General features: G+C 36.2%; 1 protein-coding gene across 1 annotated transcript in view; it reads left to right on the top strand.

The window, feature by feature from the left end:
• Smp_097820 (serine/threonine kinase) overlaps window positions 1-4,496 on the top strand; it is a gene marked incomplete at both ends in the record, with an annotated part of 25,148 nt that extends 20,652 nt beyond the window's left edge. The window contains one exon of the mRNA XM_018799850.1: window positions 4,308-4,496. Within this exon, the coding sequence (XP_018653722.1) occupies window positions 4,308-4,496 (189 nt within the window). The remainder of the gene's footprint in view (window positions 1-4,307) is intronic.
• Between the last annotated feature and the right edge of the window lie 8,826 nt (window positions 4,497-13,322).

Genomic DNA, 13,322 nt, shown 5'->3' with positions numbered 1-13,322 from the left:
GAAATAATGTACTATTATCAAATGCATCACTTAGTCTGGCTAATAGAAAAAGAGTATAAGCAAATTAATAGGTCGTACCTTGAACACTTTATTAACTCTGGTTACATAGTCTCATTTGAACTGTCCTCCAATGTTATCTTAAGTGTTACACAAATCGACCAAAAGTGTTTAAGAATCAGAAATTTATGCATGAAAAAGGCAATAACAACCTATCAACCCAAGTTTTGATTCTGTTCAAAAATGATCGTATTGGATCTTTCGTATTATCATTTTTGTAATTCCTAATTTTTCACACTTCATAAGGTTCATTTTGGTAATCACTCAATATTATAGATTATGCTGTTTGTGTTCAGTAAATATAAGTACTGTCAAGTGTTGTTTCATCAGTTACAGAAGTCACCTTTCAACTATCAAGCCAGTGGTTCAAATCTCATCCCATCTACAATCTAGTTAACTGATTAGTATTGCTTAATCAAAACACAACCCATGTGACTCTTAAGGTTGAGTACAAAGTCCTTTTTTTGCTTGGTAAATGAGCTATTTCATCTACACCCTCTCTATGTAACATTATCGAAAGTATGTTCTTGATAGTTCACATCACGAATTTATCTTAGACAAGCACTGGAAACCACGAAGCACTAGAATTTTTCTTAATCCTGGTAAGAGACTCAATAAAAAACTATGCAACATTCTGCAATCAGGATCAATTTATACTTACTGGTAAATAACTTTGAAAGGTAATTCCAGGGGTTCTAGTATAAAGACGCAACCAATGAAGTCCAGCCATGTCAGTCATGAGATAAATATTATCAACAATAATGGTTGATGGTCACACAGTGATTGGAGTTAGCAATGTGCACCATTGAATGACAGCTGAGAGGTCTAAATATTAAGCGTTCATCACAAGACTTAAAAATCCTGGTGTCGATCCCCATTCGGAATACATATAAGCATTGCTAAGGAGTTCTGCACTAGAATTAAACAAATGTTCAGTGCTTTCTGATTTTCATCGGTTGTTTAACTGAAGATCAATTCGTGATATAAACTGTGACATTCCAAAAATCTTTATAATATCATCTCATAGTAAGAACATGTTTTCTTTATTATTCTGAATTTATATAATTTTTCTGTTACTGTTATATCGATTGCGTGCTTTCTTGCCCAGTTGATATATATGAATGTGCTGATTCCCGCCAATGAGAGAGGAATGAATTATCGATCAGAGCAATGATACACAAAAAACCGTATGAACAGTCTTGAGTATTTATCAGTCCTGCTTTCTGCCTAACCCAGCCAGTTAAGTCCAGAACACCAATAACAGCTTCTGCAATATGAATCATTATTCACAAACATACTGAGTTTATATGCCAAACAAACTGACCACATCGTACCATAAAATAGGAAACAATATGTGTACAATATTTAGCCAAATTTGACTGTGAATAGAGGGGAACAGTAATTTATGAACCTAGGGATAACTCAAGAATGATACATCATATAATAATAGTCTATGGGTCAGAATAAAGCTTATAATAAAAGGAACATGAATATGAATAGTTAAGTTACATAGATATTATACAATAGGAAATGTACATATCACATTGGTCCATAAACAGTCCTCAGAAGTTACCATTTCTAAATCTTCACGGGATATTGTTATATCTAGAGCCTTGATTCTTAATATGCCGCGAACTACTTGACTACTTGAACGATAGAACCCGCAAACGTCGCAAAAGAGAGAAGACAAAAACTGGTAAGCAGGAAGTTTATTGCCCCGAACAGTGTCAAAATATAGCACAGAAATCTCGTGTATTTATAGTTTTTGGCTGAAAGTAAATTATCATTTAGGTCAACCAATAAGCACATAGGTATCAAACTAATCCATCCAATGGAGAAGCTCCACGTTGGCATTTCTAGAACATTCCCCTAGCCCTGATTGGATGGAATGTCTGCGGCTCTTCCTGGGCTTCTTAGAGTCTACCGACGGGCCGTCCTTACACCTCCCCCTTTGAAGTCTGTGACGTATGAATTTCTTTTTGGATTTTCTTGAAGCATTGTTGTTGTTCTCGTTTTTCTGTTCATCACCCTTATTGGCTGCGCGCTCTCACTCTTAAGTTTTTCTAGTCGTTGGTTGCGGCCTTCTTTCGGGCCTTTCTCCACCAGAATGTGGAACGGTACTTGTGTGTCTACTGCTGCTGTCCTATGATCCCTTTTTATCTGATTCATATGTCTGGTACATTTTCCGTCCCTTCCACGGACTAAATAAAGTACTTCCCCGATACGCCGTACTATGACACCTGGTTCCCATTTCTGACCGTCTTGATACTTTACAAGTACCTTTTCGCCGCGGTCGTTCGTCTGATACTCTTGTACAGGTTTTCTTCTTTTCTTGGGTGGCGATTTTTTTTCAAATATCCATGGGTTCTTTGCCTGAACTTCTGATTCACCTTCTCCTGCGGCAATGAGTACATCTTCTCCATGTTTTGCCTGGGGACCGATCAACCTTGAGAGTGCATCAGATCTCACCGGACTACATATATGATTAATTGGCTGGTTAGCCAACTGCAACATTTCTATTAGGTCAAGACCAAGCAAATCTAGTCCTGGGCTTTCAGTGAGATATACTTTCACATTCTTCTGTACATTCCCTTTTTTAACTGGGCAGCATATCTCTCCAGCAATATTTAACTTTCCTCCAGATGCACTGTGTGCTAACTGGGTTGTAGGGAGCACCGAGGGTTTGCCAATATGACTCCATGTTTTGCGGCTGATAAGTGAAATATCTGAAGCAGTGTCAAGCTGTAGACGGGCACGGCGTCCATTAATCTCTAAGGTCACATATTTTCTTCGATTATGTTCTGTGCTGGTATGTGCTACCATTATTCTATTGGTTGATGAACAATTTTTACGTCTTCGGTAATGAACACTCGATGAGCGACGGTGCATCTTCTTCTTACAACATGTTTCTTTATGTCCTTTGAGCTGACATCTAGTGCACCGGTAGTTTTTGTATGGGCAGAACCTTTTGTAATGCAGCTCTCCGCAAAACCAACATGCGGATGGAGGCTTCTTAATGGTTGTGTTCTGCTTTTGCATATAGGAATCTTTCTTCCCACTTACTGCCTGTACATAAGGTAGTCGACCATTATTTTCTACCATTGAAGTGTCATGCTTCAAGTTCACCAGATGCTGACATTCAGTAGTCACCTCTTGAAGGGTGATATTTGGGCACTGTTCAATTTTGCTTAGAATTCTGGTTCTAATGTCGGCGTCTTCTGAAGATTGTAAGCTGCATACGAAAACAAGACATTTGAATTGGTCTTCTGTCATTGCTGATAGTTTAAAGCGCTCACATTCGCGATTTATTATGCTAGCATGTTGCACCCAGTCATCATTGCCGGCTTTTACTATTTTCAAGCACTGATATCGAATATTGAACAAGGAAGACTGTTCACCAAAAATTTGCGACAAAATTTTAACTGTTTCTTCGAATGAAATGTCTCTTGGGTTCTTGGGCAGAATGTAATTAGTATATCGTTCATGTTCAATGGTACCCAGCTTTCGTAGTAGCACCCTGACCTTGGCGGCATCATCAAAAGTTTCTAGGTCGACATTAAATACATCTTCATATTTCTTGTACCAAGATTCGAATGTTACACCAGCAACACCATCAAAATGAAATTCGTGAATGGAATCAATGATACAATCAGCATGCGATTTGGCAGAAACATCTGTAAGTCCATTCTTATTGAGGTTCATCTGCTGGGTTAGTTTTTCGAGTATGCGCATCTGGAATTGTTCAAGCCGTTTTTCATGGCGCTCTAGATAAACTTCAAATTGGTCAAAGGTAATAGACATCTTGATAAATTAACCCGTCGCCAGTTGTTATATCTAGAGCCTTGATTCTTAATATGCCGCGAACTACTTGACTACTTGAACGATAGAACCCGCAAACGTCGCAAAAGAGAGAAGACAAAAACTGGTAAGCAGGAAGTTTATTGCCCCGAACAGTGTCAAAATATAGCACAGAAATCTCGTGTATTTATAGTTTTTGGCTGAAAGTAAATTATCATTTAGGTCAACCAATAAGCACATAGGTATCAAACTAATCCATCCAATGGAGAAGCTCCACGTTGGCATTTCTAGAACATTCCCCTAGCCCTGATTGGATGGAATGTCTGCGGCTCTTCCTGGGCTTCTTAGAGTCTACCGACGGGCCGTCCTTACAGATATAACAGTTATTCATTATTTATTCATTGAAGTTTATCTGTTTTCTCTAATTTTCTCGTTTTTGTTTTACTTTTTAGATTGAATATTCTACTAATCCAATTGTATCCAAATCTTTAAAAAATACTAATCCATCTATTGAAATAATGAATAAATTTTCATACCAATCAAATTTATCTAAATCATCCATTGATCATCTATTGGAACATTCATCTAAACCTAATTCATTATATTTTATTCGACCAACACAACATGCAATTGATATGTGATTTAGTTGTGGTGGAAACATGAAACAAAAAAAACAACCAATTATTCTATCATTATGATTCAATTTTGAGTGTATAATAGGTGTGTGTGTGTGTGTTCATCTTGTTGTGCTAACGAGGTATGGTAACTTGGACCGATGCATATATGTGCCTGGTCCTACGTTGTAGCTGACTGACTGACTGTGTGTGCGTATACACACTAATTTTCTTTTAATGATGATTATCCTTTTCATTTGAAGAGTTCGAAACAAACAAGCAAAAAAAAGAAGAAAACTGTCTATATTACTGATTACTTCATTATTTAAATAATCATATCATTCTTCGTATATAATGAATGGTGATATTAAATAATCTTCTGTTTTGTTTGCTGTACTGTGATTACTACTAATATTACCACTACTAGTACTACTACTTATATTGCAGTAGTATTTACACTTTTCTTAATGATTATATGACATTCTGTTCAACTTTCTTGTTTCTGTCTTCATATTGATTTATTTCTTTTGTGTATTTAATGTGCATGTTTTACTACTTACTCTGTGCTAATCACCATCATCGTCATCATTATCACCATCCTCACCATCGTTGCTATATTGTGTATATATGTATGGGTGTATGTGTGTGTTTATGTGTGACTAGCACATTGTATACAATGTACAATCTTTTCCCATTTACAATGGCTTACTGTTTTCTATCATTGTTTATATTCTTTTTTTTCCTAGGTAAATAAAATTACGCTTATATACCTTTTCTTCTTTCTTTCTTTCTTTCTGAAGAAACATATATTCTCTATACAATTTAGGCTGTGCACTACTTACTTTAAATGTACATCAAAACAAAAACCCACAAATGTTTACATACTTATATATATATATACTACTTATTTAGCCTTCTACTGCTCAGTATACTACTCAAATCACTTTTTATTTGATTTAAAATTCCTGACCATTTGTATCATATTTAAGGAGAAACAAAAAGAAGAAGAACAAGACGAAGAAGAAGAAGTCAGTAAGTAACTTTAAATGAATATCATTTGTTTTTTGTTGTTACCATGTGCATATCATCATATTATGTCGTTTCATTTCTCTTTTTTTTCTTCCTTTTTTTCTTTTTCTTTTGTATTTTTTTTATTTTATTTCGTTAAAAATGTAACCTTAATTATCATGTAACACTAAGTGAATAAAACCATTTTTTATTATTGTTGTCAATATGAATAATATTACTTATTTATAAGATGTGTATATTTGTGCAATGCACTCTATACTGAATACGTATATATATATATATATATATATATATATATATATATATATATATATATATATATATATATATATATATATATATATAAGTAGTATATAACCGTATATATTTACATATGTGTATGTGTGTTCTACCTCTTTTGATATGTTGCTATGATGAGAATATACAGTAAATATACAGTAGTATGGTTAATAATACTCATTGATATATACATATTGAATGTTGCTTTAAATTATCTTTCTTCTAGAGCAATTTACATAAAATGTGTATTTTATTATTGCTCCAATTTTCTTTCTTTTTTCACTTCTCAATATCATCTTTTATTCATGGATAATGTTTTATTGATTTAGAGTTCCTTGAAAACTATCGTTCCTTTTTTCATCTTTACGATTATTCTCTTTTAATTATATTTCTAGGTTGTTTTTTTTCTTCTTTACGGAAGAAATGAATTTGTTCTCTTGGTATCCTTACTTCTTTTTTTCTTGTTGTATACAAAAGTGTAAATCAATGGACCAATGTCTTTCATTAGATAAAAAGCTACTTCTTCATCTTTTTTGTTTTGTTCCTTTTTTCTCATCACTGATGTGATAAAGATCACTTATATTCTCTCTTTGTTTAGAACTGATTCATTCATGAACATCTTGTTTTTCTACCGATATTGACACTATTTATTCATGGTATTGCATATGTGCAAAATGAATTTGATTTTACTTCGTTTTGACCTATTGTTTCAATGTTACAAACGGATAACAACATAAAGGGTGGATATACTGTTTATGTGTATCTACGTGTATCTGCTTGTATTGTTTTTTTTTTTGTTTAACAGTGTAATTACACCTGACATTCCAGCATTTAGTCATTTTATTCTGGAGTTTTATCTACAACTTCTCCCTTTTTTTTCTTTTCTTTTTGATTCGTAAGACAATGATTTGCATAGTTTACTCAGTTCTTCATGGTTATTCACCTCCCATGTTTGTCTGTTTGTTTTTGTTTATGCTTCTTTACTGAAATGATTTGATTTTCTCAATTGTAAACTGCATTTTCTTCTTTTTTGTTTATGTTGATTCTACTGTTCTTGTTGTTGTTGTTGTTGGCGTTACTTTCTCTCCTTGTCATCTCTCTATGATGATCGTTGTTTTCTTATTTTATCTTTCTGTCCAATTTGTTCAGTGTAATATCCTCTCAGGTGTAAAAAAAAAGACAAAATAATTTGTCAATATTTTATGTGATACTGTGTTATTTATGACCCGGTAGTGAATTATTTTTTGTTTCATATGGCTATGACTTAGATATATATTTCTATGCATACTATTATGTAAGTTATTTCCATTGGCTTTAATAATTTCAACAGAGGTGCTTTCTTTTGTGATCTTGCATAACATTCCAACATGCCCTAAAGGAACATAGTTAATACATCTGACTATACAAACAAATGTATATTTTAATTTATAACACTATTTTAATTTATAACACTGATATATTACTGTTATGCTCTATATGAATGGATATATATATATATATATATATATTTATAGATACATATATATGCTGACTTCTGCTTCTATCTACATGTAAGTCTTGAGTGCTGTTAGAGGTGTGAGGGCAGTTATCACTTCCCGGTTGCCCACACCGTCGAAGGGTTCTTTTAGAGGTACCTGAAAAAGAAATTGGGCTAGATGTGGTCTTAATGACCTGAGAGTGTGACCGCCGGACACGGATATCCGTGGGATAAGGCGAAGTGTGTATTTTTAGGGTCGACCTTTTCTAACCCCACCCCTCCTTGTGGGAAGGCAGCATCGCTGTCATGCTGGTTGTCTAAAGGAAACACCTTACTGCTGTCACACCTCTGTACAGTCAGCAGTACGACTTCGCCTTCGGACCTTGGGTTTGCTGCTTTTAGTCATACCGCTCTTCAACCGACCTGCTTGGCATGGTAGGACATTGAGGAACGATTGTTCTAGCCAGTATAGCTCGATTGGTTCATCACGATAGGCAAGTCCGACCACCACGCCAAGGTAGCAGCAACGGTCAGGGTACATGTAAAGTAACTGTGAAAAGTTGCTGGGTACGAATATTTAGATACATGTTGAAAGTCCACCTTAATATATTTTGATTTAAGCAACTAGTTAGTAATATTTTAAGGCTAACAGACGAAGTGATGTTATGATTCAGATTTTCTATCCTGATACACAAATAAATACAAATAGCTCTAAATGTTCATACATATTGTATTTATGTAGTGAAACTACTTTCGATATTGATGAATGATCGTTTCATAAAGTAAACTTAATTTTGTGGAGGGTGTATTCTATAATTAATCTATACCAGTTCTTCCTGAGCGCTTAACCTCTAGACCACTGAGTCGGTATAGAACGGTGTTAATGTCTAACTCCAACCAATTCATGAAATTGAGCAACCGTTCACCACTTGGAATGCGCACTACTGAGGAGTCCCGCAATAGGACGAAAAAGCCGTCCAGTGCTTTGAGATTTTCCGTGGTTGTCTAGCTTTCATTGACTCATGATTTCAACTATAAAATTACTAAAGTTTCCAGAAAACCCCCTTCTGATAGAGAATAATTGTTTGACAAGACTTTTCCTGGTATTGAGAGAAGAGTGATTCCCCTGTAGTTATCGCACTTGCTGAGAAAGCCTTTCTTTGGTATCTTGACCAGAAGTCCTTCTTTCCAGTCTGTTATTACTTGTTCTTCATCCCAAATCTTACTGAAGAGAATGTGGAGTACCTTTGCAGTTGCCGCTACAACTGCTTTCAGTGCCTCTGCCGGGATGTTGTCTGGTCCCGCTGCTTTGTCGCTCTTGATTTGTCTGATAGATCCTTCCATATTGTTAATCTATTATTTACTTTAAATGCTTGTTTGATAATTTGCTATCGAAAGAAATGAGAAGCAAATTATTATTGTCAGCTGGCTATCAGGGTTCAGTAGCTAAGTGGATAACGCAATGGCGTTTGAAGCGAACGGTACTCGGTTCGTGTCCCAGAGTAAACATCAACACTGAGATGCAGGTATATCCGACTGGTGAGTTCCAAATAGGACGAAACGCTCATCATAAATTCCACTGCTAGCCACTATCCATCTTTTTTTATAAAGCTTGTGACTTCAGGCAATATCGAGGCATTCCTCACAGCATGCACATATGGCCAATAAGAGACTGATGAATTGTGGTCCTAAATAACATTGGAAAGATACGAGTAAACAACATCAAGTGGATATCATTGTCAACTTCTCACTATTATTGCTTTTATTTACTCATTTATTAATAATCAGAATTTTACTCAGACAATATAAGGCTTACTGAAGTTTTCTTAGAACTATATCATTATGTTTAAAAAGAAAACTATAAAATATCCCCCTCGAAACTAATTTATCACGTTTGTTTTTCTTTCTGGGTTCTAATCTCGCGAGGTGGAATCGTGCATGTGCACTGCTAAGGAGTCTCACAATAGAACGAGAGGGCCATCCAGTGCTTTCATGTTCTCCATGGTGGTCTAGCTACAATTGATTCATGATCTCAACTATTAGAAAGGTGAATTAGCCTGTTTCACCTTGTTTAGAACGTTCTAGCTACGCATAACAATTTTATATGATTATATCTATTCTAAGTGATTACAAAATGAATATCAAATCACAGGCATGATGAAGTGTATAAAAAGAGAATTATAGCATGTAAAGAAAAATTAAGGGTGTATTCTTTCAAATGTTATTCATTGATTAGAAATATTTTACAAAGATTTTAATACTGTAAAGTGCATGATACAGACTAAATGTATCTTCGTAGGTTACTGAATTTTCAAGTACATTAATGTTACCAGAGTAAACACCATTATAGTCATCGAACTTTTATGCATACGGTTGTCTTTAATAATGTTATATCGATTTCTTGCGTATGTGCGTGCCCTGTTTAATATATGAACGTGATAATGCCCGTCAATCACAGAAGAACGAATTATCGATCAGAGCTATGATACACAAAATCGTATTGATCCATAAATAGATCCCAATAGTTCCATTCATAATTCTTCATAGAATATAACAAATAATTAGTGTAACAAGAACATGAGTACACTAAGAAAGTGTCATAGTTACAATAACATTATGATAATTTTAGAGTAACAGATGTGGCATTACAGGATACAGATGTTATGAATCAGTATTTCTTTTTTAGTAGCATCATTGCATTTTCGTTTAAGACGACGTCGTTTACAATATGTAGGATCTACAGTTTTCTTCGTATTGATTGATAATGATTGATTTGTAATAACTTAATGAGTAGAAAATCAAGTTTTTTATAGTTTCATAACTCAGTGTTAAACACTTGGTATTATTTGTTTGAATCTTCCCATTGATGTTTTAAGACTGCAACTGGTCAGTCTCTAATTGGCATATGTGCATACTGTGCGTATTGCCTCGATATAGCCTAAATTCACAAGCATTATAAGCAAAGATGGATAGTGGCTAGCAGTTAAATCCAGGACTCGCGTTTCAAACAAACCAAGTGAATTTAAACTTCACCCCATTGTACAAGCAAGTGGCTATCAGGACTCAGTGGCCGAGTGGATAACGCGATGACGTTTGAAGCGAACGGTACTGAGTTATTGTCTCAGAGTGAACATCAACTCTGAGATGCAGGTACATCCAGCTGACGAGTCCCAAATAGGACGAAACGCGTCATACTGGATTCGATTACTAGCCACTATCCATCATTGCTTATCAGTGTTAAACATTTCTTTAGGAATAAATAAACAACCAAATTAAATTAACCCAAGCCAAAATAGTACAAAGAACCAAAGCAAATATATTTAGTACAATCAAAAAATAGATCTGATCAAGTCAATGTCACGTCACTTTAGTTAGAGGGGATTTTGTGAGACATGCTTGTGTATTTGTGTGTATGTTAATAGGTGTCAAAAATGTGATAAGGTACAATTGAATTTCCTTGTGTGATAAAGTGATGGTGTAAGATTTGGGTATAATTAGATGTGATATCTTGAATAAATCCTCCGAATTGGATGGATAGTGATGACTTTCCCATATAGAATGCATCACTGTTAATCATTTCAATGGTATTGATGATTTATATATATATAATAAAACCATTCTTTTCCGAACGTCTTATTCTTGTCCGTTTTCCGCCTCCAAATGCCCTGGTACGGCCGAGAGTGGGGAAAGTCCGTTCTCTCTCTCCAAATGCTCTCACATGGCCATGCGTATATAACCTCTGCCACAAAAGTCCTACTCACTGCCTTCTCGTGGCCGGGGTGTGGTTTACGAAGTCGAGAGGACGGAAAGTGAATGTCCAGCGATTTAACCGGATCGGTGGACACAGCAAGTCCACCTAGGGGAGTTGGAAAACCCTGATTCCAAACCAATGGTGCACATGGGCTCCAGTATCCTGAAGGAACAAATGGCGTATGAACCAATTGTTGGTCACCGGCTACAATGGGACTGCATCTCCTCACGATGCTCCACTGCCTTGTGGATCAGACCTTTAGGTCAAAGGCTCCGGATGTGGCCCCCATTAAGAAAACTACCTGCTTCAGTTTGGGCACCTGGGCAGTATCACAGCCCTCACACAAATCAAATGAGATTTGTGTGGCGCATATATATCTGGTGCCCCCTTGTACCAATATTTATGCGTTTAAATAATGATAATATTAATGTCCGTTTTCAGGTCAACTATATAAATAAGCAGAGCGTGATTTCTGTATCTTGTACCTGTTCATCGCCTGATAGAAAGCATTAAAGACTTATCAGTTAGAATATTAAAAAAAAAACAAGAGATTTATAGATGTAAATATGCTTTGCTAATGAATTCAATCACAACATAGAACTTAATACGAATATATAATTGTTAATGAAACACCTATACAGTAGTATAAATCCAGTTCGTTTTTAATCAACCCTAGTGGTCTGAAGTTCGACGAAATCTCAGCACGGATACAGAAGGCTCAACTAGCTTTCATCAAATTGCGTCATTTGTGGCATAGGAGAGATATCTGTCTAGCAACAAAAGGACGGGTTTACTGCACAGTAGTTCGTTCCGTCCTACTTTACAGCAGTGAAACATGGTTGGTAAGAGTAGAGGATATTCGTAGGCTGCTAGTATTCGATCATATATGTCTTCGAAGCATTGCTCGTATATCCTGGGAACACTGAATAAGTGATGCGGTTGTTAGGAAACGGGAACTAGGTAAGGATGGCAAATCGATTGATGAAGTAGTGAAACTTCATCAGTTGAGATGGCTGGGACATGTGTTACGTATGATCAACCACCGACTGCCCCGACGTGCAATGTTTTATGGCATAAGAGTAAGTTGGAAGAAAGCTAGGAGCGGCCAGACCAAAACGTGGCACAAATCCATGAAGTCAGTGACAAGTGGACTGACCCGTGTTGGTAGGTGTAGACTACTTGGTTGGGATTCACGAGATGATAGTGACCGATGGTTAAAGATCTTGAATGACATGGCTCAAAATCGTTTGCCATGATGAAGGTGCATCCACTCTTTGTGTTCTCCCAAATTCTAATCTTCTGAATTCTTCATGTTTCTATCTTTTTTCTCTTTTCAAATTTATTTCACTGTATTATACTCCTTGAATAACATCTTCAAACCTTAATCTTTCGGATTACTGCTTATACTCATACCACTTCTACCACTATAGGATTTGAATCAACATCTGTATCTCTGTGCTAATGTGGTATGGCATTTATTTATTTAAACATAAATATTGGTACAAGAGGGCGCCAGATATATATGCGCCACACAAAACAATGAGAATGGGAAGAGAAAAAGGGTAAGATGCATATATATATATATATATATATATATATATATATATATAAGAGTAATGATGTGGGAAACTGTAATGTACAACCAGAAGACCATTTTATAACCACTGTTTATGAAGAAAGTAAAAGGTCACAGCAGGATCGCTATTGGCTTCTATTGTAAGCCATATCTGATAACGTCTCTAGTTACTGTGTAGCACCATCTCTTGGACCCCAGCCAGGGATTCGTGAAGGACCAGCAGAAGCCAGCCCTTTGCAGCTTTCTTTCATACCACGACACCATGTCATACACTGACCTCTCCGCTTTTTCCAACCAGTCCCAGAGTCGGCAAATAATGCACGACGTGGAATTCTCTGGGACGATATTCGTAAAACATGTCCAAGCCACCGAAGTCGGTGTTTCAAGATGGTGACACCAATTGAATTATCTTCTCTGCACCCGAACACACGATGTCGAACCTCTGCATTACTAACATGGTGTTGCCACTGTATGTCAGCAATCCTTCGGAAACAACGATGATCGAACACAGAGAGTCGTCTAACATCCGCATAGAGCAAAACTGCTCTCACCGACGCGTTGTAGATCCGACCTATTCACAACCAGACTAACATCACGAAGGCGCCAAAGATGGCCCAGATTGGCATAAGCCCCTCTGGCTTTCATTATACGTGAATCAATCTCATCACTCACGCCACCACCACCACTTATGCGGCTACCTAGATATACAAACTTCTCAACTACTTCAATCTGCTCACCACC

This window comes from Schistosoma mansoni, chromosome W, assembly GCF_000237925.1.
Source record: "Schistosoma mansoni strain Puerto Rico chromosome W, complete genome".
Taxonomy (NCBI): Eukaryota; Metazoa; Platyhelminthes; class Trematoda; order Strigeidida; family Schistosomatidae; genus Schistosoma; species Schistosoma mansoni.
This window is presented reverse-complemented; position numbering and strand designations above follow the sequence as displayed.